This window comes from Vulpes vulpes, chromosome 12 (assembly GCF_048418805.1).
Source record: "Vulpes vulpes isolate BD-2025 chromosome 12, VulVul3, whole genome shotgun sequence".
Classification (NCBI taxonomy): Eukaryota; Metazoa; Chordata; class Mammalia; order Carnivora; family Canidae; genus Vulpes; species Vulpes vulpes.
In genome coordinates, this window is record NC_132791.1 from 62545778 (window position 1) to 62570538 (window position 24761).

At 37.1% G+C, this 24761-nt stretch overlaps 1 protein-coding gene and 1 long non-coding RNA gene across 3 annotated transcripts in view; one reads left to right on the forward strand and one right to left on the reverse strand.

Moving 5' to 3' along the window:
• SRFBP1 (serum response factor binding protein 1) overlaps positions 1–7167 on the reverse strand; it is a 66546-nt gene extending 59379 nt beyond the window's left edge. For both annotated transcript variants that reach the window (XR_011995595.1, XM_025986444.2), the window contains exon 1: positions 6943–7167. Coding sequence is in view for 1 of the 2 variants with exons in the window: in XM_025986444.2 (XP_025842229.1) it covers positions 6943–6978 (36 nt within the window). In the remaining variant the exon portion in view is untranslated. The remainder of the gene's footprint in view (positions 1–6942) is intronic.
• A 33-nt stretch (positions 7168–7200) lies between these two features.
• LOC140594594 (uncharacterized) overlaps positions 7201–24761 on the forward strand; it is a 66364-nt gene continuing 48803 nt past the window's right edge. The window contains exons 1-2 of the long non-coding RNA XR_011995596.1: positions 7201–7528; positions 8011–8155. This is a non-coding gene — a long non-coding RNA (uncharacterized lncRNA). The remainder of the gene's footprint in view (positions 7529–8010; positions 8156–24761) is intronic.

The window sequence follows — 24761 nt, forward strand, 5'->3', positions numbered from 1 at the left end:
AAAAGAAAAGGGAATGCTTTATATATGTAGCTGCATGCCAAAACCAAAAAATCCTTTTCTAGCTTATTGACTTTTCCAAGATTTGTGTGTAGGCAGTAGGAAAATTTGATTAAGTTTAATACATTTGAAAAAAGTAAGTACATTCATTTTATGTAACAATGGAAATTTTATTTTTATTTTTTTTTACAACTGCCTACCCAAAGCACTTTGCTTTCTTCAAGCATTTAACTTTATTTTTGCAAAACTGACAAACAGGTACCAAGAGCCTCTTAGTTAGGATTCAAAATTCATTTGCACTTAGGAATTAGGAAGTTGGTTGACAAGAAACCCACAAGTCAACAGACAGGCCTAAAACATTCAATACTGTCAGTAGGCCGATGCACTACTTAAGAGCAATGTGCTCTGGTTTTCCAACCAAAAGCAAACAGACCTACCATTGTTAGAAATGTGAAGAAAGTATGATACTGTCTGGGAGGGAAGGAAGGAAAGAGAAATAGATCAAGGAGAAAATAAAGGCCTAATAATGGAATGAAATGTGTTGACAAAGAAAAAACAGGAAAAAAAAGAGAAGGGAAGACCTTGAAGAAAGAAACTGAATGACAAATCTCCAGGAGAAGAGTGAACGTAAACATAGGAAAGGGAGCCTCAGAGAGCAAAAGCTGGCTGGCAGGGTTTTAATTCAAGGAGATTCCAAAGAATCTCCAGTTCAGGGATGAGAAATCCAATTTGTATTAGAATAATTCAATTATGGGGACAGATGTTCAAAGCCCAACAATGAATTGTGCAATTAAAGCCCCTTTCTAGGGGATCCCTGGGTGGCTCAGCGATTTAGTGCCTGCCTTTGGCCCAGGGCGCGATCCTGGTCCCAGGATTGAGTCTTACGTTGGGCTCCCAGCATGGAGCCTGCCTCTCCCTCTGCCTGTGTCTCTGCCTCTCTCTCTATGTCTATCATAAATAAGTAATCTTTAAGAAAAATAAAAATAAAAATAAAACCCCTTTCTAGGGACACGTGGGTGGCTCAATGGCTGAGCGTCTGCCTTTGGCTCAGAACATGATCCCAGGATCCAGGATCGAGTCTTACATCGGGCTCCTAGCATGGAGCCTGCTTTTCCCTCTGTGTCTCTGCCTCTCTCACTCTCTCTGTCTCTGTGTCTTTCATGAATAAATACAATCTTTAAAAAAAAACCAAAAACCTTTTTATAGTTCTACATTCCAAGTAGACAATGTAGATCAGTAGACAATAAAATAATTTTTTACAATGTGAGCCTTACTGTCTTACATTATATATATATCTAATAAACTAGCTTTCTCATTTTATAGTCTCTTATAAGCTATGGTTAATGTGAATTTGCTCTTGAAAGAACGAGCTATACTTTTGGGGTAATAGGATAGCAAAGTTCTGATCTATAAAGCTGAAAGCAAATTATGGTCCAAAGACAAAAGCAACTATTACTTTGAATTGAATTTTAGTTAACTATCTGAGGGCCAGTCAAATAGACACCCTCTTTTGGTAATCCACTGACTTTGCATTACATTTAAATTAACCTGAAACAAAACCCCAGAGTTACTAGAAAACAATTAGTCCAAGACCTTAGTATTGTTCTATGAGAGCTTAGAATGCTAAAAAAATCTGAGTATATCTATGTTTCTTAGTGTACATTAAAACTTCTGGTTACTCATTACTTATCAGATTGCATACCAAAAAAATATATATATATGACAACACATTCTGTCCATGAGGCTGTTACAAAATAGGTGCTCTCATATGCTGCTGATATGAATACAAACTGGGTACTCCTTCTGGAGGAAACTCTGGCAACATCTAACAAAAATCCTACTTCTAGGAATCCATGCAGAAGATACATCTTCAACGATAGGAAAGGCTATGCCACAAGACTGTTCACTGCAGCATTCCTATAAAATGCTGCATAAAAGATAAAATAATGCATATAACTAAAGCACAAGCAATATGGTATTCTAAATCAATGCAGGAGATAAGCATGTATTATCATGAGTAAACCCTAAAACTGTGTGGTGAGAAGTAACTTCTAAAGGTATTTTTAAAGATTTTATTTAAGGATGCCTGGGTGGTTCAGTGGTTGAGCATCTGCCTTCAGCTCAAGGTGTGACCCTGGAGTCCCGGGATTGAGTCCCACATCTGGCTCTTTGCATGGAGCCTGCTTCTGTCTCTGTCTGTGTCTCTGCCTCTCTCTGTCTCTCATGAATAAGTAAATAAAATCTTAAAAAAAAAAGATTTTATTTAATTACGAGAGAGAGAGAGAGAGAGAGAGAGAGATTGAGAGAGAAAGTGGGCACGTGCCCAAATGGGAGAAGGGGGCAGAGGGACAAGCAGATTTCCCACTGAGTGCAGAGCCCAACTCTGGGCTGTCACTGATATCAAGATCAAGACCTGAGCAGAAGGCAGACACTAAACAGGTTGAGCCACCCAGGCGCCTGAAAAGTAACTTTTATAAAGATACTTGTGGTATGGCACTACATTAATACAGTAACAGGCAAAATTTAAAAATGTACAGCATAATACTATGGGTATATATAACATAATAAACACTGGTATATATGTTACTCAGTCAAAAAAATGTGGATGAGAAAATTACACTGAAAGAGTATGAATTACTTCGGAGACAGAAGAAGGTGGATGGAACTAAGCATTATATAGCAAAATATTGACACTTGATAAATACAGGTAGATTATAGGACATTTGTTACATCATTTTATGTATGTTTGAACTACTTTATAGTTGACAAAATTAATTATGGTATAATTACTAATTAATTATTGTATTCATTATACATAGGGCTTCTTATTTGGCCATTTGGATGATAACCTAGTGTTGAATTATATTTTTTACTTCTGATCAGCAGTAATTTAAAAATTCTAGAATGTTTGCGATTATCTACAACTTAATCATTACTGAGAATATGCTGCCACCTAGCAAAACTTCCCAGAACAGTTTAACAACTGAACAGAAAACGGTTCTCTTCTTATGGAAAGACCTTGATTTACTATTTCAGTTATGAAACACAATCTTTATAAATTCAAAAGCACATACATAGTTCTTGACATTCAAATCCTTTACAATATGTGGAGGCAAATCATTTTATTCTCTGGTACTTTAGTTTCTAACTTTACTATGTAGTAAGAAGTGGAAAGCAATCGTCTAATGGGCTTCTTGGTAATTTGCTATCACGTATAAAATAACATCTGTTTCATATAAAGGCTCTTTGCCTTCTACAGAATTAAAGTACATGGTCAGATTGGTTCACTTCCTAGTTTTGATTTTGCATTTCACTGCTGCCTAAAGAAACAGGTGACTGTAGCAAATCCAACTCTGACTTACAAATTCCTTACTCACTAGATACTAGGCCTTGTTGTTTCCAATTGGGCGACCTTTCTCTAATTCTAACCCAAAGGGAGGGCTAAAAGAGTAAAGTTAGGAGATTTCCCTCCCTCGTGTGAACATTAAGTAACTCAAGTTGAGCTATCCATACTTTCACCTGCACAATGCTACTTGTTCATTATTACTTGCAAATAAGGTGGAATGCTTGAGGTTAGGAAATTGCTACAAATCAGTTAGGTATTCCCACTTCGAAGTTCATGTAAAGCATTGGTCAAAATAAAACAATTCAATAAATAAACATAATGTGAAGTAAAAAGGGATTTTTTTAAAAGAAAAGGTAAAATTAAAAAGGTAAGATTTTATATACTTAAAAAGAATAAGGGTTATTTTAAGAACTTAGAAGTAGTTTGTAAATGTCAGCTTTTCAATTTTATAAATGTCATTTTTTTTGAAAATTTTTGAAAAGAATAAAAATATTAAGGGTAGAAGACACTGAAAGTTAGCATAATAGGTGCCTATGCAGGCAGGATTCTTATTTTCACAAAAGACATTTTGGGAAATAAATATGCAGGATTCTTATTTTCACAAAACACATTTTGGGAAATAAATATGCTATTAATTAGATGGCCACATAACTATTTAAAGAAAAAGCCATAAGTAAAAAAATTATGTACAGATAACAAGTACCAATATTCCAAAGATGATACCAGAGATTTAAAAACATTTCAGAATCTGATGAAACCTATGGACTGCTTTCCTCCTAGAGGCACACACACACAACACACTCAAACACCAACTTATACAATAATTTCAGGTAGTTATAGGATCCTTGAATTCCTATACCCCAGTTGAGGAGAGCTAATTTAAGTTACTAAGGATCATAAAAAATGATGGCTCAAGTTTCTCACTGAACACATCAGTACTGAGAAAAAGCTTACAGACAGGTGGAGTAATCTCTCACATTCACAGTCAAATATACACTCAGCAACTCTTAGAAGTGCTAAAAAGTGTTATAGGAGAGTACAGAGAGGTAAAATGTAAGTCAAACCCAGCTGCCCTGAGAAAATAACACATAGAAATATGAAATGGACTGAGAAGAAAAAGAGTTTTGGGTAGACGGAAGAATATGTGCAAAGGAGGTGCATAACTCTATGCTACCTTGCAGAGGAGGGCCAGTGAGGCTGAAGTGTGGGGGTGGTGGGGCGTTCCTGGGGGAGCAGTGGTATACGATAAAGGGTAGAGGAGATGGCCTTATTTAGACTGGTCTTTACCAAAAGCAAAAGGAAACCATCCAATAGGCTGTATCAAGGAAGCTGTGAGATTGGATTTCTCTTTTGTAGAGGGCACTCCAGCTGCACTATGGAGATCAGACTAGGGGGTAGGGAAGAGTCAGGGAAGTAGTTGGAAGGCAGTTCTGGTGACAGATGTAACTTGGACTAGGATGGGACGGTAATGAAAAAGTAATGGGTAGGTTAAAATAGTGAATGTGAACTCTTTTGCAGATATATTTCTTCCCTCGAGAAGTTAATTATTTCTTTTACCAATGTTCTATGAGGCAGTTTCTCTTAATTACTATTTTACAGTGATGGCATTAGCCATTATCTGTCATATTTGCTGTATGTTTTCTTCTAATTGGCTTTTTTTAAATTGGGGGATGTTTCTCAATTTTTAGAAGCAAATCTCTATTTGTCTTCCCCTTTTAGATACTTTCCTCCCATTAGTTTAAATTACAACACCTTCCATCATCTCCACTCTTGCTGGCCTTTCCCCCCACCTTCATATAAGAATGTATAAGATTTACCTTAATGTGGGATGTGTACACCTATAATTTGTTACGTTCATCTAGTAGCCCAGCAAACCTTATCATTGAGCACATACATTGTAGGTGGTAGACAAATACATAAAAACAGAGAAAGAGTTAGAAAGTGTTCCAAGAGTAGAAAGTCGTTGCGTGAAGAAGAGATACCTGGCCCAGTCTGAGGTGAATTAGTGAGAAATTCTTAAAGATCAAAATTTAACTGTTTTGAAGAGGCTTGGGAATTAGTTAAGTGGAAAAAGGAAACACGGTAAGTGAAGACTGCTAAATGACTGCCATTAGAACTCTCTCAGCAATTTCAAAACCAAATGGGCAGCTCACTAGTGTTCCAAGGAATTCTCAAGGATATTAATCCAATTAAACTATTTTATATGTCCTAGGCAAACTAATGAGGAAAAGTCCACCAAATGTTTTCTGGAAGTAGAAGGTTAAGGTATGTTTACGAATATATGCTAAACATCTTCAGAATTTCACCCTTCATTGTAGTCTGTACCCCACTGCCAAGTGAAATCTGGATTTATTAACCTGCAGTAATGCAGTAATACATTTTAGTTTCATTCCCTATTTAATCCCACAAGTTTTCATCAATGGAGAGTTCTCTAGCCCTATACCCCCCAAGGGGGTTCCTTCTATCATCCCTCCTTGCCTTATTACCAGTCCCTCTGCCTGGAATGCCTTCTTCCCCTTCATCGAATCAGTGATTGTAACTCCAGTGTAAGATCCTTAAAGACAAAGAGCAATCACTTCATTTTGCTTTCTTTGGCAACTTTTCCGCACTACCTGTTTTTCTGGGTATTATTCTGTACCATCTGGAGGTGTTGCCTACCCTTCCCAATCTGAGTATAGGTTGTGTGAAAACACAAACCATGTCTACATACAACTGTACGTAACGAACAGTAGTCGCGCTCATGGCAAACACTTAAATAGCCACTGAATACAGAAGATAAAGAACTTCCTTTGCAGTGGCTGTGAGGTCTTCATTTGCGGGCTGCCCCGCAACCCTTTTTTTTAAAAACTTCGCGTAAAGGCAGTCCCGGTGGCTCAGCGGTTTAGCGCTGCCCCCAGCCCAGGGCCTGATCCTGGAGACCCGGGATCGAGTCCCGTGTCGGGCTCCCTGCATGGAGCCTGCTTCTCCCTCTGCCTGTGTCTCCGCCCCTCTCTCTCTCTCTCATGAATAAATAAATAAAATCTTAAAAAAATAAAAACTTCGCATAAATGGAACATGATAAATGGGACAGTAGCTGAAATAAGAAACGTGGTCCTGAGCGTACATCCTCATAAAAGATAGGATCGCACTGAAGAACAGCAAACTCCCCGTAAAAGCTAGACCTTTCAAGCCCTCCCCTTCACTTCCGGCATCCAAGAAGAGGCAGGTAATGTGTAACGAGAGTTTATTAGCCGCTCGGCCCTTTGCGGAGACTTCCCATACTCCCATCTCATTTAAATCTCACATCCATCTGGCGAAGTAGGCGCTGTCGTAAGGTTCGTTTCCTCCCAAAGTCCTACAGATAAAGATTCATGGGGCCCCCGAGCCAGAGGCAGGTCTCCAGTTTACCTCAGCCACCTAGGAACCGTGAGGGGGAGATACTGTGGCCAGGCTCCGAGCTCCGGGACACCGGCCTGGGCCCAGCCAGAGGCTCCCCCAGCCGCGCTCCCTACTGTCGCCCCCAAGAGACCACGAGCCCGTCAGAAAGACCCAGAGAAGCCATTCCGGGGCGGGGGGGTCCTCAGGGCAGGCCCACAGGTTCCGCAGGTCTCCGCGCCTACCTCGTTATTGAGGTTTAGTGTCCCCGGCTGAGCCATGGTAGATCTACTCGCGGCGGCCGGCACGTGAACTCCGTGAATCAAATCGCGGCTCCGACGCCACGCCCCCCGACGGCAGCCTTAGCGGCCCAAAACTCACTCCTCTTCCTTTCGAGCCGACGCCTCAGTGACAGGGAGTTTGATTCTCCCAGGGGAAGAACGGAAGTGACTGAGAACAACTTCCGGAGTGGAGTGCTACGCACCGGAACTCCGCGTTCCTATGGAAACTAGGCGCGGGCAGGTGGCCCAGAGGGCGCTCTGCAAGCTGTTGCCAAGTTTAGGAGTTTTTCAAGATGTTGGTTTTATTATATTCCTTTGTAGACGTGGCTCGCTTTATAAGGACCATGTTTTTGTGTCCCAGTGGGGGGCGAAAGCCCATTTATGAAACGAACAGTTGAGTGACCAATTTTTGCTTTGAATTTTTATCTGGCGTTTGTTAAGATTCTTGTGCTTCTAACAAGCAGTCCTTATTAGATACAGCTTTTCCTGTCTAGGCTCACGTTATAGCTGAAGCACGAACATATATTTTTTTTCTGAACACTGTAATAAGGTTGGTTTATTTATTTATTTATTTTTAAAGACTTTATTTATTTATTTATGAGAGACACCCTGAGAGAGAGAGAGAGAGAGAGTGGCAGAGACACAGGCAGAGGGAGAAGCAGGCTCCATGCAGGGAGCCCAATGCGGGACTCCATCGGGTCTCCAGGATCACACCTGAGCCAAAGGCAGATGCTCAACTGCTGAGCCACCCAGGCAACCCTATAAGGTTTAAATTTAGGTAATGAACGTTTAAAGCAAAACGTTTAAGGCACATTTGTAACTGCCTATGGGAATGGCTGTTTTGAAGTATTAGCCTGTAGGCAGAGCAGACATTCAGGAGTACATCTGAATTAGATCATCTTTTAATTAATGGTTCACACCTGGTAGTATTGATCGTTAAAATGAATCAAAGGCCAGGGCTACAGCTCCCATGAATTATCTCCAGAATACTCACAGAAATGTAATGACATAGGAACTATTCTTATTTCACAGATATGGAAGCTGACTTCTGAGGAGCCAAGTGTCTCACCCATGGTTGCCCAGCTGGGGCCGACCACTGTCACAGGACTGCTGAACTGGTTACATAAATCTGCAGAGCCCAGTGCAGAGTGAAAATGCAAGACCCTTCATTCAAAAAGTAGGAAAAAGTTTTTCTTTTCTTTCATGGTGTCCCTTGACCTGTCATGTGTTTTTATTTGGTATTTAATGGGGTGTTCTCCAAAGCAGGGAAAATGGGTGGATCTAGTGCAGACCATCACAGGTGCCTGGGACCTGGAACCCCCCAGGACCTAAGGTGGATGCACTTTGGAACAAGATGGCAGCAGTTGCTGGGCAGAGACAAGAAAGTGGGAAGCCAGAGAACCCAGGGGAGGATGCAAGAGGCAGGACCAAAGATGACCCAAGACTGAACCCTTGAAATAGATTTCGTTGTCCCACTGGACTTCACGTACAAAACTCAGATTCACAGATAAAATTAAGAATTTCACCACTAGTGAAAGAACATTTAAGCTAGGCCTACTTATGAGCCTCTAGTCCAAAAAGATGACCGTGCCCAGAGCCCATGCTCCTAAGTCATGATTCTGTACTCTGGTTGCATTAACTCAGACTTATATTTGGGTTGGTATGCTTTTAATTTAATGTGTTATTTAGGTATAAATGTATTAATAGTTGACTTCCTATTTGAATAATGTTGCACAAAGGTAGTTTTGCCAGGAACACACCATATTCTGGATTGCAATTGTCTTCTTAATCATTTACTTCTTCTTAAAGCTGAAATGAGCTCCTGGAATGTAATGGTTTCTTCAACTCAAGTAGGTAGTAGGCACTCCGTACATAAAGACATAGAAAAGGGAACCTTAAAGGTAAGTGTAGAGCTTTATGGAAAACAAGTCTTATAATTTTGGAGAAAGGTGTTATGATTTCATGATACTTCAGGAAATGTGTTCTTAATATGAAGTTTGCCTGTGGCTCTTAAAGGCCCTATAGTGGTTTCCCCAGGCCACCTCTCTTGTCCAAAACCTCATTTTTTTCTAGCCAGCACAGTGTTCTCAGGCTCAGTGTTTGTTTTTCTTCCTTTTCTTAGCCCAGGTTCTCCTTTCCCCCCTGCCAAATCTGCTCTCTCAATGGCTACTTTTCAAGACAGGGTTAAGTGCTATTCATCTTTTTTTTTTTTTTTTAAGATTTTATGTATTTATTCATGAGAGAGAGAGAGAGAGAGAGAGGCAGAGAGACACAGGCAGAGGGAGAAGCAGGCTCCATGCAGGGAACCTGATGTGGGACTCAATCCTGGGTCTCCAGGATCAGGCCCTGGGCTAAAGGTGGTGCTAAACCACTGAGCCACTGGGGCTGCCCAGCTATTCATTTTTTTATTTTTTTTTAATTTTTTTTTAAATTTTTATTTATGTATTATAGTCACAGAGAGAGAGAGAGAGGCAGAGACACAGGCAGAGGGAGAAGCAGGCTCCATGCACCAGGAGCCCGATGTGGGATTCGATCCCGGGTCTCCAGGATCGCGCCCTGGGCCAAAGGCAGGCGCCAAACCGCTGTGCCACCCAGGGATCCCTATTCATTTTTTTAAAGAATGCTTTCCATCGCTTCCAACAGAAGGTAATTTTTATCAGCATATCGTTTTTATATTATTTATAGTTGTTTAATTTGAAATTTTTTCTGTAAATATTGTTCTTTTAGGGGGTCCTCAGGTGACTCACATAACAGAAGTTATTTTCTATTACATATTTCTGGAGGGTAGAAGTCCAAGATCAAGGTGCCATCAGGCTTGCTTCTGGTGAAGGCTGCTGCCTTCATGTGTCCACAGATGGCCTTTACAATGTACTTACCCAGAGAGAGACTTCTCTGGTTGGTGTCATTCTCTCTCTCTCTCTCTCTCTCTCTCTCTCTCTCTCTCTCAGGTGTCTTTTGCTTTTAAGAATACTGAGTCTGTTGGGTTCGGACCCTACCTTTATGACTTCATTTCATCTTAATTATCTCCCTAAAGCTCTATCTCCAAATATCATCACATTGGGGGTTTTAGCTTCAATATATGACTTGGAGGGAGGGGACCCACAATTCAGATTGCTTTCTTTGAGAAAAGAAAATTATCTCAAAAGTAATCTTTTTCTTATCTAACATGCCTGATGACTGTCTATCATTAGATATTAGATGTCATTGATATTAGGACATTTTGCTGAGTGAAGTAAGCCAGACACAGAAGGACAAATACTACATTAAACACTTACATTATGAATCTAAAGCAGCCAGATTCATAGAAGGAAGGAGTAGAATGATAGTTGTCAGATGCTAGAGTGAGAAAAAAATGGGGAAGTATAGTCAAAGTGGATAGAGTTTTAGTTATAAGATGAGTAAGTCCAAGAGATCTACTGTACAGAATACTGCCTATAGTTAACACTACCCTATACTTAAAAATTTGCTAAAATGATCTTAAGTGTTTTTATCCTCAACAAACAAGTAAGCAATAAAGAGGGCAGGAAAAAATTTTTGGAGGTAATGAATATAATGGCATAGACTGTGGCTTGGCTTCATGGTATATCTTTACCTCCAAAGTTACTAGGCTAAGTATATTAATTGTGTGTAGCTTTTTGTATATCAATCTTACCCAGTGAAGTGCCTTTAAAAAAAAAAAAAAAGGTTATAGGCTGGTACTAACAAGGTGATTGTAGTGCTTTCATCTTTCTCTTACTTAAATGAGTGGGTGAAAGAAAAGTTTTGGGGAATCCTTTCATTTTTAAAGCATGTGGTGTCTTTTTTTAATCTTTAGTACTTGAACAGTTATTAGCATTTCACTCACAACAGAGTGCAGCACAACTGAATGTCTCAATATCAACTGAGAGATACCACTGCGTTAAGTTTTTGTTTTTTCTCCTCTGCACTTTCAGTTCTCTATCCCTGGATGGCAGTGTGGTTCTCCAAATTCCACATTACATTTGAAATTTGGAATGTTAAAGCAATCTAAGTAAATGGCTTATGATATATTTTTCAAATTCGAAAATAGTTGGATCTTTTAGATTTTGTATTTCTTCAATTCCTAAGATTAATCTGTCAGTTTTTAATTTTTGATTTGGGGTGAATTAGTAAACAGTAATCAACCCTCTAGGTGAACTACTAATGAATTTATTTAAGATGCGGTTTTGTGTGTGTGTATGTGTATGTATGTATGTATGTATATAGATACGTAACATGCTGGAGAATGTAACTAGTTAATGTATAGAAGACAGGTACTTGGTAAGTCACTAGACTAATATGTTTACTAAATTAATCTTCTAACATTATTTTTTGCTTAAATTTCATTTGAATTTTTATGGAATATTTTGAATAGATTTGTTATAGTATCCCTAGGAAATCTAAAGAAAAGTTTCTATTCTAGGAATGTTAGTTATTAAAATTTTGAAAATGTTTTATAGCCAAGATTTACAAAATCTAAAGGAATGGAGCTGACACTTAGTTACCAATGTAGTATTTTGGCTAAGAGCTTTGGCTCTGGAGTCAGATAATCTGATAAATTTAATTTCATCTCTTAATAGCTATGTGCCCTTGGGCAAATTATGTAAGCTCTCTGTGACAACTTTTCTTTATAAAAATGGGGATGATAATCAACCTCATAAGATTGTTGTGATGATTAAACAAAAACACAGTGTAGGTTCTAATGAATATTTACCTCTCAATGATTTAAACTGCTATTATTTTCCATTACCTCATTTATTTTGACAGTAACTTTGTGAGATAGGCATAGTATATAAGAGGGAATCGTATCTTAGGAATAACAAATATGCCTGAGGTAATAAGAGGGCAGTCCAAGTCTCTTGATGTAAAATCACTGGTGGTGGTTTTATAACAACTTTATGAATATATAAATTACATTAATAACTTATGACTGCCATGCTATTCTTTCCCATTCACCTAATTATTTATTGATTATTTGGTAATTAATGAATACATTTTATAAACTACAAATCCTTTCATGTATATGATTTGTTTCTTTTAATTTTTGCCAGTTAACCCAAGATAAGCTCAAGATTATGCAACAAAGCCTATAATAATTTAAGTCCAGAAAATGTTATTAAAGCCCAGTATATTCATTTTCAATATATGTTTGATTCAGTTTTAATCAACATTTTTGAGCATCTATTTTGCAAAGTATTTTTTTTTAAGATTTTATTTATTTATTCATGAGAGACATACACACAGAGAGAGAGAGAGAGAGAGAGAGAGAGAGGCAGAGACACAGGCAGAGGGAGAAGCAGGCCCCATGCAGGGAGCCCAAGGTGGGACTTGATCCCAGGACTCCAGGATCACACCCTGGGCCAAAGGCAGGCACTTAAACGCTGAGCCACCCAGGGATTCCCCAACAAAGTTTTTTTTTTTTTAAGATTTTATTTATTTATTCATGAGAGACACACACACACAGAGGCAGAGACATAGGCAGAGGGAGAAGCAGGCTCCACGCAGGAAGCCTGATGTGGGACTTGATCCTGGGACTACAGGGTCTCACCCTGAGCCAAAGGCAGATGCTCAACCTCTGGGCCACCCAGGCGTCCCTATTTTGCAAAGTATTGTACGGTTTTCAGTAGGAGATAAATTATTAAGACATTGACCTGTCCATGTTCACCATGGACTCACAGAGTAATGACTTTAGTAATTCTAACACTAAGGCCAACTATATTAAATGCCATAGAAAGAATATCATAGAGAAGGGAAAGAACAATTTGATTAGAAGACTTCCTAGAGGAGATAGGCATTGAATTCTATTTTGAAACAAGGCTGACACTTAAATAGGCAGTAGAGAATTGGGAGAAAATTCTCAGCAAAGGAAATTCGTCCTATAAAAGCAAGGTAATAAAAGACATTGTATTTCATAAAGCAATATAAAGGATTTTTCACATATTATTGTAGTTTTTAAAAACCTTGTTAGACATAGAAGTGAAAAGCTTTTAAATTTCTTAAGTATATTTCCCACTGACACATTCGTAAAATGGTAGTTCTCTTAAGTTACTAAAATTTTTAAAAAGTGAAGCAAAATCTTTTAAGACAAGAATCAAACATTATGAATCTTAATAGACTGGGGGAAATGGGTCTCAAAATATCTGAGGATTTATACACTTAAAGTTTTGCTGCAGTTCTATTTAAACAATAAGATGGAAATTTGGGACAGAATAAAGTGAATAATGTAAAAGCCTGCTCAGAGAAAACATTTTAAAATGATCATGACCACCAAGGAGCAAGAGATTTGTAGCAAATATTTTGGGTCACTTGTCTATTGAGGCCAAGAAAGAGATAAGGTAATATAGCCTGGGGAGTTACATTTAGGTGCTCATTTAGCTTCTCTTTGAAGGAATTTTACAATCTTTTACTGGTAAGGATCAGGGTTAGAGAAACATGCTCTGTTATTTTCCTCAACTCATAGTCAAGATGTTGAAGGTGCTATCTCTGCTTCTTCACTTTTCAGCTATCCCCAAATGCACTGCTCTTTGAATCCCTGTTACCACTCCACTGAAACTATGTTTGTCCAAGTCACCAGTGACCTCCCAGGTACTCGTCTATACTTTAGGATGTTCAGGGTAGGAGGATTGACTCACCTAATTGTGTTGGCTGTGCCAGTGACCTCCTTCCTCTTTTGTCTCCTCACATTTCTCATTGTCTATGTTAGAACCCTTGCTAGATAAATTTGCTACATAGTGCAGCTTCATACCAGACTTTTTATATCTGAACTTAGCTCTATGGATACTACTGATTCAACAGTAATTATTGATTCACTGTTGGTCATGTAGCCCAAATGCTGATCGTCCTGGGGTTGAGAACTGCTCTATGTTCATGTCTGTCACAACTGCTTGACAGCACAGGAAGTATCAAGCAAGCCAGGTTATGGGCAAGGTCCCCTCTGGTTGCAAGAAATGAGAGAGGGAACAAGGATTTTTCTATAGAGAATTTAAAATCAGTTACAGTTCTGACTAAAAGTCAGTCTGCCTCTGTTATCACCATGCATTTAGAAATTCTAGGAAAAAAAAAATCGCGATAAAATTCCTAACAAACAAAAATTTTGTCTGCTTAAGTTCCAAAGAATTACCTCAGTTTTACTACTAGGTTGAAAAAATATAGATGTAAGCTTCAAAATTAGCATTTTTAGCTTTCATAAACTTTGTATTTTATATGAAAGTAAGTTGGAGAATTGCCAGTTACGTGATTGGCCTAGAATACACATAGACTCAGAGACACCTATTCAATAGTAATTTTTTGATTGTTTGGAATCAGTTGACCTCACTTTTCAACACAATTGATTTCCAGCTCTGTGATAGTATATATTCCTGCACTTAACAACTATTCAAAATAAATAAGGATAGCTACATGTGATTTTTGTAGTTATTTTTTTTCTAGTATGAAGTTTTAGATGAGGTTTATCAGATAAAAAATTCACAGACAGTATCATCCTTGAGCATTGTACAGTGAAACACTAAGCTTTAAAATCATTTCTCAAAGGAAGTCATATATGGGCAGACCGGGTGGCTCAGCAGTTTAGTATGGCCTTCAGCCCAGGGCCTGATCCTGGGGACCCGGGATCAAGTCCCACATCAGGCTCCCTGCATGGAGCCTGCTTCTTCCTCTGCCTGTGTTTCTGCCTCTCTCTCTCTGTCTGTCTCATGAATAAAAAAAAAAAAAAAAAAAAAAAAAGGAAGGCATATAGGAAATGTGGAAAAGATATTAACTATGCAACATCAACAACAAAAAAAAATAGAAAAATGAACATTCACGTAGAAAAAGGAATCAAATTTCAAAGAAGAATGCCGAAAGAAATAACAGAAGATGCCAGTACTACATTGCCACTAAAAAATGCCCAAAATAGCAATAGGTGAATGCCTCAGTGGTTTTCACTAAGAATGGATACTTATTCTAAAGCAGTGGATTAAATAATACCCATTTGGCTATCATTCAGCCATTTTCTCTGATTTTTAAAAAAGATTTATTTATTTATTTTACATAGAGAAAGCAGGGAGAGGGACAGAGAGAAAGGGAGAGAGAATCCCAAGCAGACTCTGAGTGAGGAACCTGAGGCAGAGCTTCATCCCAGAACTCTGAAATCAGGACCTAAACTGAAACCGGGAGTCAGATGCTTAACTGCCTGAGCCACCCAGGTGCCCCCATTTTCTTTGAGTTTTGCAGAAGGAAAAAGAATGTGTAGTTGTAACCAGTATTAGAGAAATTTATGATGAATTTTAATGTGAAAATATTGTAGTGGAAAATATTGTAGTGTAATATTTTTGACTGAAACCACTGGCATACATCCTGGAAAAACAAAGACATGCATAGCATTATCACTTCTAGAAATTATTATGAATGGGAATTGCTGCCATATATTTTCTAAGGTTTAAGACTTTTATCACTAGTTGCATATATGTTGCTTCATGTGAGACATGATTAAAATTAATTAGAAGCATTCTTGAGCTGTAAGTGAAGAGAAATTGACAAATCTGGCTGTTTTAATCTAGTGAACATAAATATACGAAGATCAAATTTTTATGAAGTTTTTCACAAATATGCAGAAGTTCAGGCTTGAAAACAAAAATATTAATCTTATCATTGAATGTTCTTACCAATATCTAGTAATAAGTTTTCCCCTTTGTAATACATTAATATAATTAAAAAGTATTATGATTTTAGTTGATGAATGAGTATAATTCTGACATGAATATTGATTAGTATTTTAATTTACATTAATGAATAGATGAAAGTGAAAACCATGACAATATATGCTGAAACTTCATTTGTTCATAAAGGAGAAGAGCACTTCTTTGCCGAATTGGATTTGGTTTTTGAATACTAGAAGAATGTTGTGGTATGCACAATGAATGAGTGTAGACACAGCAGACTTTTAACGTGCATTATTTTCTCCTTCTTTCTCATAAACTTAGAGTCATTCAATAAAAGAATTCATCAAGCGCTGATCTGTGGTATTTGCTGTTATTCAGTGTTACTTCCACTTTTACCTTTTTTCAAGCTACTAAGGAGCTATCACTGAGTGGGGGGGGATCATAAGCGATGTTCAGGAGCACACTATTTTATGGAGTCTACAATAAAGACCAGTCATAACCTCAGGAACATAGATGATAGTGTGGTGTGGTAAAAAATTTAGGAAGGATACCTATTTTTTATTTTTGAGTGCCTGTTACCTTTGTTTTTAATATAATTTACTTAATGATGAGTTTATGCTAATTAACTGTTAACAGTGGCTATGTTTTACAACAGATTATATTCTTGAATTTTTTTTCTCCTTTTGGTGTATTTTTACTCATTAAGGATACTCATCTACCCTTAATGTTTCAACTTTCTTTTGAAACATTTCCCAAATTAAATTCTATGTAAACTTAAACTTCACAGTGATCAGTCTGGCTAGAAATATGGTTCTATAATGAAATACATTTAGAATTTTGTATGATTCAAAACTTCACAGTGATCAGTCTGGCTAGAAATATGGTTCTATAATGAAATACATTTAGAATTTTGTATGATTCATAATGTAAGTAACATTTATAATAGAAAGTAAATCCTATGATAATTCTAAAGTAAAGAACTCTCAATGTTAACAGCCTGGATACAATGAGAGTAGTTTTTAAACTAGTTTTAAACTACTTTTCTCCAATCTTATTGAAGCACAAGTCATATCATCTTAAATTTATTAAATCTACTGAAATCATGTATAATAGTTTGGGAAATATTGGCATGAAAGTTGGTAACTCTTCAATATATGTATATATATTGATATATATATATACCTTTTATCCAAACTCCGCAACTGAATTTCCAACTGTTTCTTATACACAGAGTTTCTTCAAGATTATATTATTATATACAATATATATACAATATAGGCCATGTCAGTGATCTCAAGTCACAGGCCACTGAAGTACACTTAATGATTGAGAATATTACTGATTTTAGTGAGGGAGAATGTACTACATAGTGAAATGCAGGATGTCTCAATAAGAGGATGTTAGAAGCAACTTATAGCACTTGGGTTTAGTTTAAGTAATTTTGGAGAAGATCTAAGGAAGCAAGGACTAAGCTATAAATTGGGTACTTTCAGGAAGGGACAATCTGTGATTGGGTAGCTCAGTAAATTTTATGTAGAGGAAGGCTAACTAGAGTGAGGAGAAAACTGTAATTTTTAAATAAGTAGGAGATGAGGGAGGATTCTATTTGGTATTTTATGGATTTCACAATGGTTATCTTTTTGTCTTAGTCATGGTTGACCTGTTTGATGTTGATGTTTGGTGATATCATTAGTGTCCAAGAGCAGATCATAGTTTAGCTGTGAGCAGCAGATGGACTTGCACTTACACTTAGGCCGACCTGTGTATTTCAGGCCAGGTCTCTATCAGGAGCAACCATTTTCTTCCTTTAATTTTTTTTTTAAACAATACATTTCATTCTTCTGTGTTATTTACTGGCATAGCATTAGTCATCCAAACAAGAAACATTTGGTTAACTATAATCTCTTACCTGTTTTATACCTGACGTTTTAGTGGATTATTAGTCGCCAGTCTGTCGTAAATATCCATGAAATGTCTTTCAAATTCATTCCTGCTTCTCCTATCTCGCTATTAGTCTGAGGTCCTCATTACCTCTTACATGAACTCTTGCAATCCCCAGCAAACCTATATTCCTGATTCTAGTTTTAGCCAAGCATGTCACCCTCTCACTATTATCATTTTCTTTCTAAAACGTAAATATACTTTACAACCTTTACAACCTTTAATGGTTCATGTTATTTATGCACTTTGTTTTGCAAAGTATAAGCACCTCGCCTGCTAATTTAAGATCCTTGACGATATGGTACAGCTTAACTTTACCGCTGCACTTCATACCAGTCCTAACAGTCCCTATATATGATCTGGGTCCCATAATTTATTCAATAAACATTTGTTGAAAGTCTTTATTTCACCAGACCTGTTACTTTCCTTAAATTTTAAAATTATAAGGCCATTAGTGTGTGTGTTTAATATCTGTCTCCTTATTGTTAGCATGTAGTTTAGCTCCTTGTTTTTTTTTTTTAATTTTTATTTATTTATGATAGGCACACAGTGAGAGAGAGAGAGGGGCAGAGACACAGGCAGAGGGAGAAGCAGGCTCCATGCATCGGGAGCCCGATGTGGGACTCGATCCCGGGTCTCCAAGATTGCGCCCCAGGCCAAAGGCAGGCGCTAAACCACTGAGCCACCCAGGGATCCCTAGCTCCTTGTTTTAATTCTCCAGTATCTATAGCAGAGTATCCAGGCTATTAACATAGACCACTCTGTGTTTTTTTGCCCCAGGGTTACATAATAGTGTAGGGCGGGATTGAATACCTGGCTACATTCAGAATATTCTGCATAGAAAAAAAAGTCAGACTTTCTTAATACCCAAAACTATTATTAATAGTAGAAGGTGAATAAAAAGTTGGATCAGTGTGAGCATAAAGGCAGATTGAGCAGTGGATTAAATTAATCCTCATAAAGATGCAGAATTGAGCAAATAGGGAATGACTCTAGGTTAAACTGGCTTTGTGACTCAGTGTTACATAGATCTGAAAATAAGAATTCTAAATTGATATACAAAGACCTTTCCAAGATTGAGCAAGCTGAAATTTGATGAATAACTAGATGCTGCCAAGACCATCTTTAACTATGTTTCAGATCCATATAAATAAGAATGTTTCTCTGTCTAGTATAGTTGATGAATAACACAGGGTGGAGATAGGGGCACTAACACCCCACATTCAAACTACACATATAAAATTGACTTCCGAGAAACTTACCTATTAATAGCTTGTTGACTGGAAGCCTTACTAATAACATATAAAATTAGCACATATTCTATGCTATGTGTAGTATATGCTGTATTCTTAAAGTAAACTAGAGAAAAGAAAATGCTCAGAAAATCATAAGGAAGAGAAAGTACTTTAACAGTACTGGTACTATATTTATTGAAAAAAAATGTATGTTTAAACTCCTACTGTTCAAGAGTCACTTGTCCTAGTTTTAAAATTTATTCACTCTGTGGCCCTGGATAAATCACTTCATTTCCCTGAACCTCAGGATTCTCACCTGTAAAACTAGGGTAGTGGATGGATGCTCTACATAGACTGTCTTAATTCCATTAGATAAAAAGCATAGCAGGTACTGCTGCAAACCAAATGCTTTGGAAGCCCTTCTCACGTTTCTTGCATGAAGTGTTGGGTTTCCACTTACCCTTATTTTATTTTAATTAAAATAAATATCTGTCAAGGGTAATTTAAGGTGTTTCCTATTTTTCATTTCTGCTTCTTTTATATAAAAGAACAAATCTAGTCCAGTGAAACATCAGAGTAGGTCCTTGAGGGGTTCAGCTGGCATAGAGTTAGCTCCTGGACCACTAACTTCCTTTTATTCCCTATTGCCTTCCCCCGTACCTTATCTTTAGTTGGTCTTACTTTTTTTTTTTAATTATTTGAAATATGGATTGCAGGGCACCTGGGTGGCTCAGTCAGTTAAATGTCTGCCTCCAGCTCAGGTCATGATCCCAGGGTCCTGGGATGGAGTCCCACGTCTGACTCCCTGGTCAGTGGGGAGTCTGCTTCTCCCTCTCTGTTGCTCCCCCTGCTTGTGCTCTCTCTTTGTCAGATAAATAAATAACATCTTTTAAAAAATATGAGTTGAAAAAACTATTCTTGAAATGTGGATTGCTGAACTTTCTAGTTTCAGTCTTTCTCCTTTAGTTTACAATATCCTAGATTGATAATTCTATAATTGTGACAGAGACTGAGTTTCTTCTGTGACTTATTTTCCTCATTTGGTAATGTAAAAGAATCAATGATTTCTTTTAAAGCTGGGACAGATAAAAATATATTCAACTACCCAAAATATAGACTCTACTTTAGCCTCCTTTAAAATAGGTTGGTCACTTTACCAATATCTTACATTTATATCCCTAATAAAGGGATACCTTTATTAGGGATATAAATGTAAGTTGTAGGTATATCTTATGTTCAAGTGAATGTACCTTCTGTTCTTCCTCCTTACCACTGGCTGGAATGTTGGCATAATGTCAGGAGCTCCAGCAATGTTTAAAAATATGTAGATAAAGACCACATAAAGTAATGGTGAGGTCAAAATTTAGAAGGAATTTGAGTTCCGATTACTTCATTAAACTGTTCTACCAAGTCTGGGCTTTTTCTGAGTGAAAGAGATAAAAAAACAAAATTTGTGTGTTTAAGCTACTGTAAATTTGGGTTTTCTGTAACATTAGGATGAACCTAATTTTTTCTGATATAGCCATAATGATAATTATATTTTAAAAAATTCTGTTGATTTATCTACTCATGTATTACTTTATTTTCAAGTCATTTTTTCTTGTTGTTTAATGTCCATCTGTCCTTTAAAAATGCTTATATTTTTATGTTCTACAACTGCTAGGCTTTGATTCCTTAAGTGTTGTCTCAAAATATTTCAAAATATTAAAGATCAGGTTAGAAAAACATTGTAAACAGGTCTCTATTCATTTATTTGCTTTCTTTCAGGGATTACAGCTCAGTTATATATGACAATATATGTGAAATTCCTTGCATCTTATTCAGTATTCTAGTTCATGGCTTTTTTTTTTTTTTTTTTTGGTGTTCTCAGTGTCAATGTTAATTTTGCTTTTTCTGAACAAGATATATTTTATGAGTATTTGAGTTTCATAATTATTATATTATTTTAAGAACTGAAATACCATGGTGTCATTTAATTTGTCCTCCAACCCCTATGTTTCTTATGACTTAGTACTTAGATCTGAAGGCTAAATAAGACTCTGACTCTTTGATAAATAAAAACACTTCTTTAGTAATATCGTGTACTTCAATGAGAGGACATGAATATTTGACTCCTCTGTGACATTAGTACCTATTTTGATTATTGTCTAGCTTTATTAACTTCTTAACGGTTCCAAAATGATGATGTTTTAATTATATTATTATTTGTTATTTACTTAGGAAGTATCCTGCTTCTATAAAGAGAAACTTTTCCTTCTCAACTATTTGGTTATGTTAGAGTATGGTCACATAGAAGAGATAGGATAGATACTTGAGAGCTTTTATCAGTTTTAAAAATGAATTGGTTTGCTTGAATAATCAAAAAATTGACTAAGGAGTTTTGTTTGTTTTAGTGCTGTTTTTTTTTTTAGAAAATAAGCACCAACTTTGGGGAAAAAAAATCTACCTCACTGGGTTCTTCTTCCTCTTTTTTTTTTTTTTTTCTTTTTTCTCTTTTCTCCCTGGGTTCTTAATCCTACTCTGCTGACCAGAGAATGAGTAAGGGTAAATCATGTTATATAAGAAGGTATATATAAGCTACTCAGCTACTTTCTTCCTCTTTTTTTCCTAGATGAATCTCAGGCAAATTGAAATGTTACTGCTCCTTAATAGTTTTTCTTTTTTTCTCTGAATGAGAATCATAAGGAAAAAAAGGTTAGGAAAAGGGTATGGATTATCTTAAGGTGGAAATACATGAACCAGTCAGGTTGCTGGGCAAGGGTGCCGTTAGGTTACAGTATGAGATGAGGCATATTGCTTTCCCAGGGTGAACTAGTGTAGAAAGAGTCAAGAAAGGTAGAACAAATTGTATTTTAGGATAGTGCAAAAGTGAAAAGCAGGAAAACCAGGTTCTGTCACTAAGTTCCAGAAGTGATTGCTGGGCTGAAAACTGGAGGCAAAGGAAAGAATGTTATGGGCTCTGTAGGCTGTGTGATGAAGAGAGATTAAGATCAATGGTAAAGTCAAAGGGTCTAAGATAATTGCTTAAAAAGACTTGGAGAATCCAAAGGTCATTTTCATTGAGCCATTTACGTAAGACTTGAGCAGAAAGATGTGGAAGGAAGAAATTCTTAAAATTGCTGAAGTGCTCAGTCCTTAATTTATTCTGTGGTGACTGAATTTGTTTCAGGTTTGGGGAACTGGTTGATTATGTACGTTGGATTATATGTTGATTTACAAGCTGTATATATCTTTATCAGAATAGAATCACTTTTAAATGGAGTTGCTCCAATTTTTGCTCTCTGGATGATAAAAAGACTGTTAATTCTAATAGTGCTTAAATTAAGCAATCTTGAATAACAACCTCTTGTCAGGAATCCTAGATAGAAGATAACAATTGCTTGTCAGCATCATCAGCCTGCCCTGTTCAAAACTACTTTCTTTGTTTTCAGTATGTAGATTCAGCAGCACTAATGCAGGGCTGCAACCAGACTAAATGCGAAAATTCTTATGGGTGCCTCAGTTTTGTTATATTGATTGTAGCTAAAAGAGGATTATATCTTACTTAGCATATGTCCAGTCGTTAATAAAAGAAATACTAATAATCAAATATGTAAAAGAAAAACAACCCCTACAAGTTGCAAATGCAATAGAAGCCAAAGGATCAATAGCATAATGTTCTATCAATGAAACAGAACAGCAAGGTTGAATGGGTAGAGCAAAAATAGATAATTAGAAATCATGAAATGGCCTTTCTTTTTGAGATAAATGTGATTTTTTTCAGTTTTCAGGAAGTGAACTTTATTTAAAAATTTTTTTAAAAAGATTTTATTTATTTGGCAGAGAGAGGAAAGCAGGGGGAGTGGCAGACAGAGGCAGAGGGAAAGGGAGAGGAAGAAACAGACTCCCCGCTGAGCAGGACTTGATCTGGGATCATTACTTAAACTGAAGGCAGAGGTGTAACTGACTGAGCCACTCAGGTACCCCAGGAAGTGAACTTTAAATTTTCATGTTATCATATTTAACATGAGTAAACATAATAATGTTTTTAAATGTAGGAATCAATCACAGTGTTGTATGGTTGTTTGTTTCTTTTCTTTCTTTCAGAAAGGGAAAGAGTACATGGAAGTGAGGGGAGGGGCAGAAGGAGAGGGAGAGAGAGTCCTAAGTAGGCTCTACACTCAATGTGAAGCCTGACTTGGAGCTTGATCTCATGACCATAACCTGAGGTGAAATCAAGAGTCGGATGCTTAACCCATTGAGCCACCCAGGTGCCCTGGTTGTATATTCTTAATGAAAAGTGATTTCTACATGGATCCACAGATTAGAGATATTTTATGCCCTACGTGTATTGGAGCATGATACCAAAAATAAAAAAAATGTATATGAAATGATTCTAAACTTTTTTTAAAAAATATTTTTAATTTATTATTCATGAGAGACACAAAGAAAAGAGGCAGAGACACAGGCAGAGGGAGAAGCAGGTGCCTCACAGGGAGCCCAATGTGGAACTCAATCCCGGGACCCCAGAATCATGCCTTGAGCTGAAGGCAGATGCTCAACCACTGAGCCACTCAGGTTTCCCTGATTCTAAACTTTTTATTGAAGAAACACTTTCCTATGGTCTTGCATATTTAATATACTTACTAGGGCTTAAGGCCATTTTTTCATTGGCTTTGCATTGAGGTTTTCAGAATAGCACCAATCTGGTGCCATTGCTAAAATATTAGGTCATTACTGCAGGTGGAATAAAGGAACCAAGTGAATTTCTAGGTTGATGCAAGCAAAGGTATTGGAATAATTTTAAACTTTGTTTGATTGAACTCTATTCTAAGTGAAGACTATGCTTCCATTTTGTTGCCTCCATGATATATCAGGGCCCAACTGTAATAGGCTTATAATTGAAATGCATGGCTCTTAAAAGTATTACTAAACCAAAAATATTGAGATAATATATCAGAACTATACTTTTATACCTATTTGCATATTTTAACTTATTGAATATTACATTTTTTCAAGTGAGAATGTCTTTATAATAGATATATCAATCTTGTAAGTCTCCCTTGATTGCCATGCTTCTTTCCTACTAATTTTCATTCTTTGATTGTAATGCTTGGACTAGCAGTGGACATGTAGGGCATGATCAGACTTTTTTTTTAAAGGTTATTTATTTATTTATTTATTCATGAGAGGCAGAGAAAGAGAGAGAGAGGCCGAAACACAGGCAGAAGGAGAAGCAGGCCCCATGCAGGGAGCCTGACACAGGACTCCCTCCCGGCATGATCAGATTTTAGTTCAATATTTAAAACTGCTAAAATTTATTTAGCAATCCTCACTTACTCTCCGATTTTGTAACCCAAATGTGACTATGTACATTCACATTTGTATTCAAGCTCATGTTGCAAAAGCAATTTATTGTAAATTCCCTAATCCAAACTTCTCAACTTCCTTTAAATCCTTCAATTTCCATTACTTCCTGTGGAGTGACTGACTCCATGATTATCTCAGACCTGTGTCTGTCACAGATTTTCCCCATGATCTTGCTTTTTGCTGTAGCCTGTTTTTCTAAAGCTTGGTCCTTTTTTCTAAACACGTCTCGTATCCATGCTTCTCCATCCCTGGTGCCACGTTTCTAGCTTAGGCATTAATCATTTGTCACCTGCTCTTGGAAAAATCCTCTTAGCTGGACTTTCCGCTTATAGAGTGACATCATCCAGTTCAGGCCATACTGTCCAGAGTAATCTTTGTGACAAGGTTATATATTCTTTAGTGGTTCCCCACTGCTTAACCTGCTTAACAAGATAACCTTTAAACCCTTCCTGCATGGCATATAGCACCCTGCCTCTGTCTACAGCTTCAACTGTAGACAGAGAACTGTAGAACTCTCACCTTTGCACTTTATACACCTCAAAAGTTCAACTAGTTGTAATCCCTGAAGCATCCTTTTGTTACATACCTCTGAATATTTGCTCATGCTGTTCCCACTGCTTGG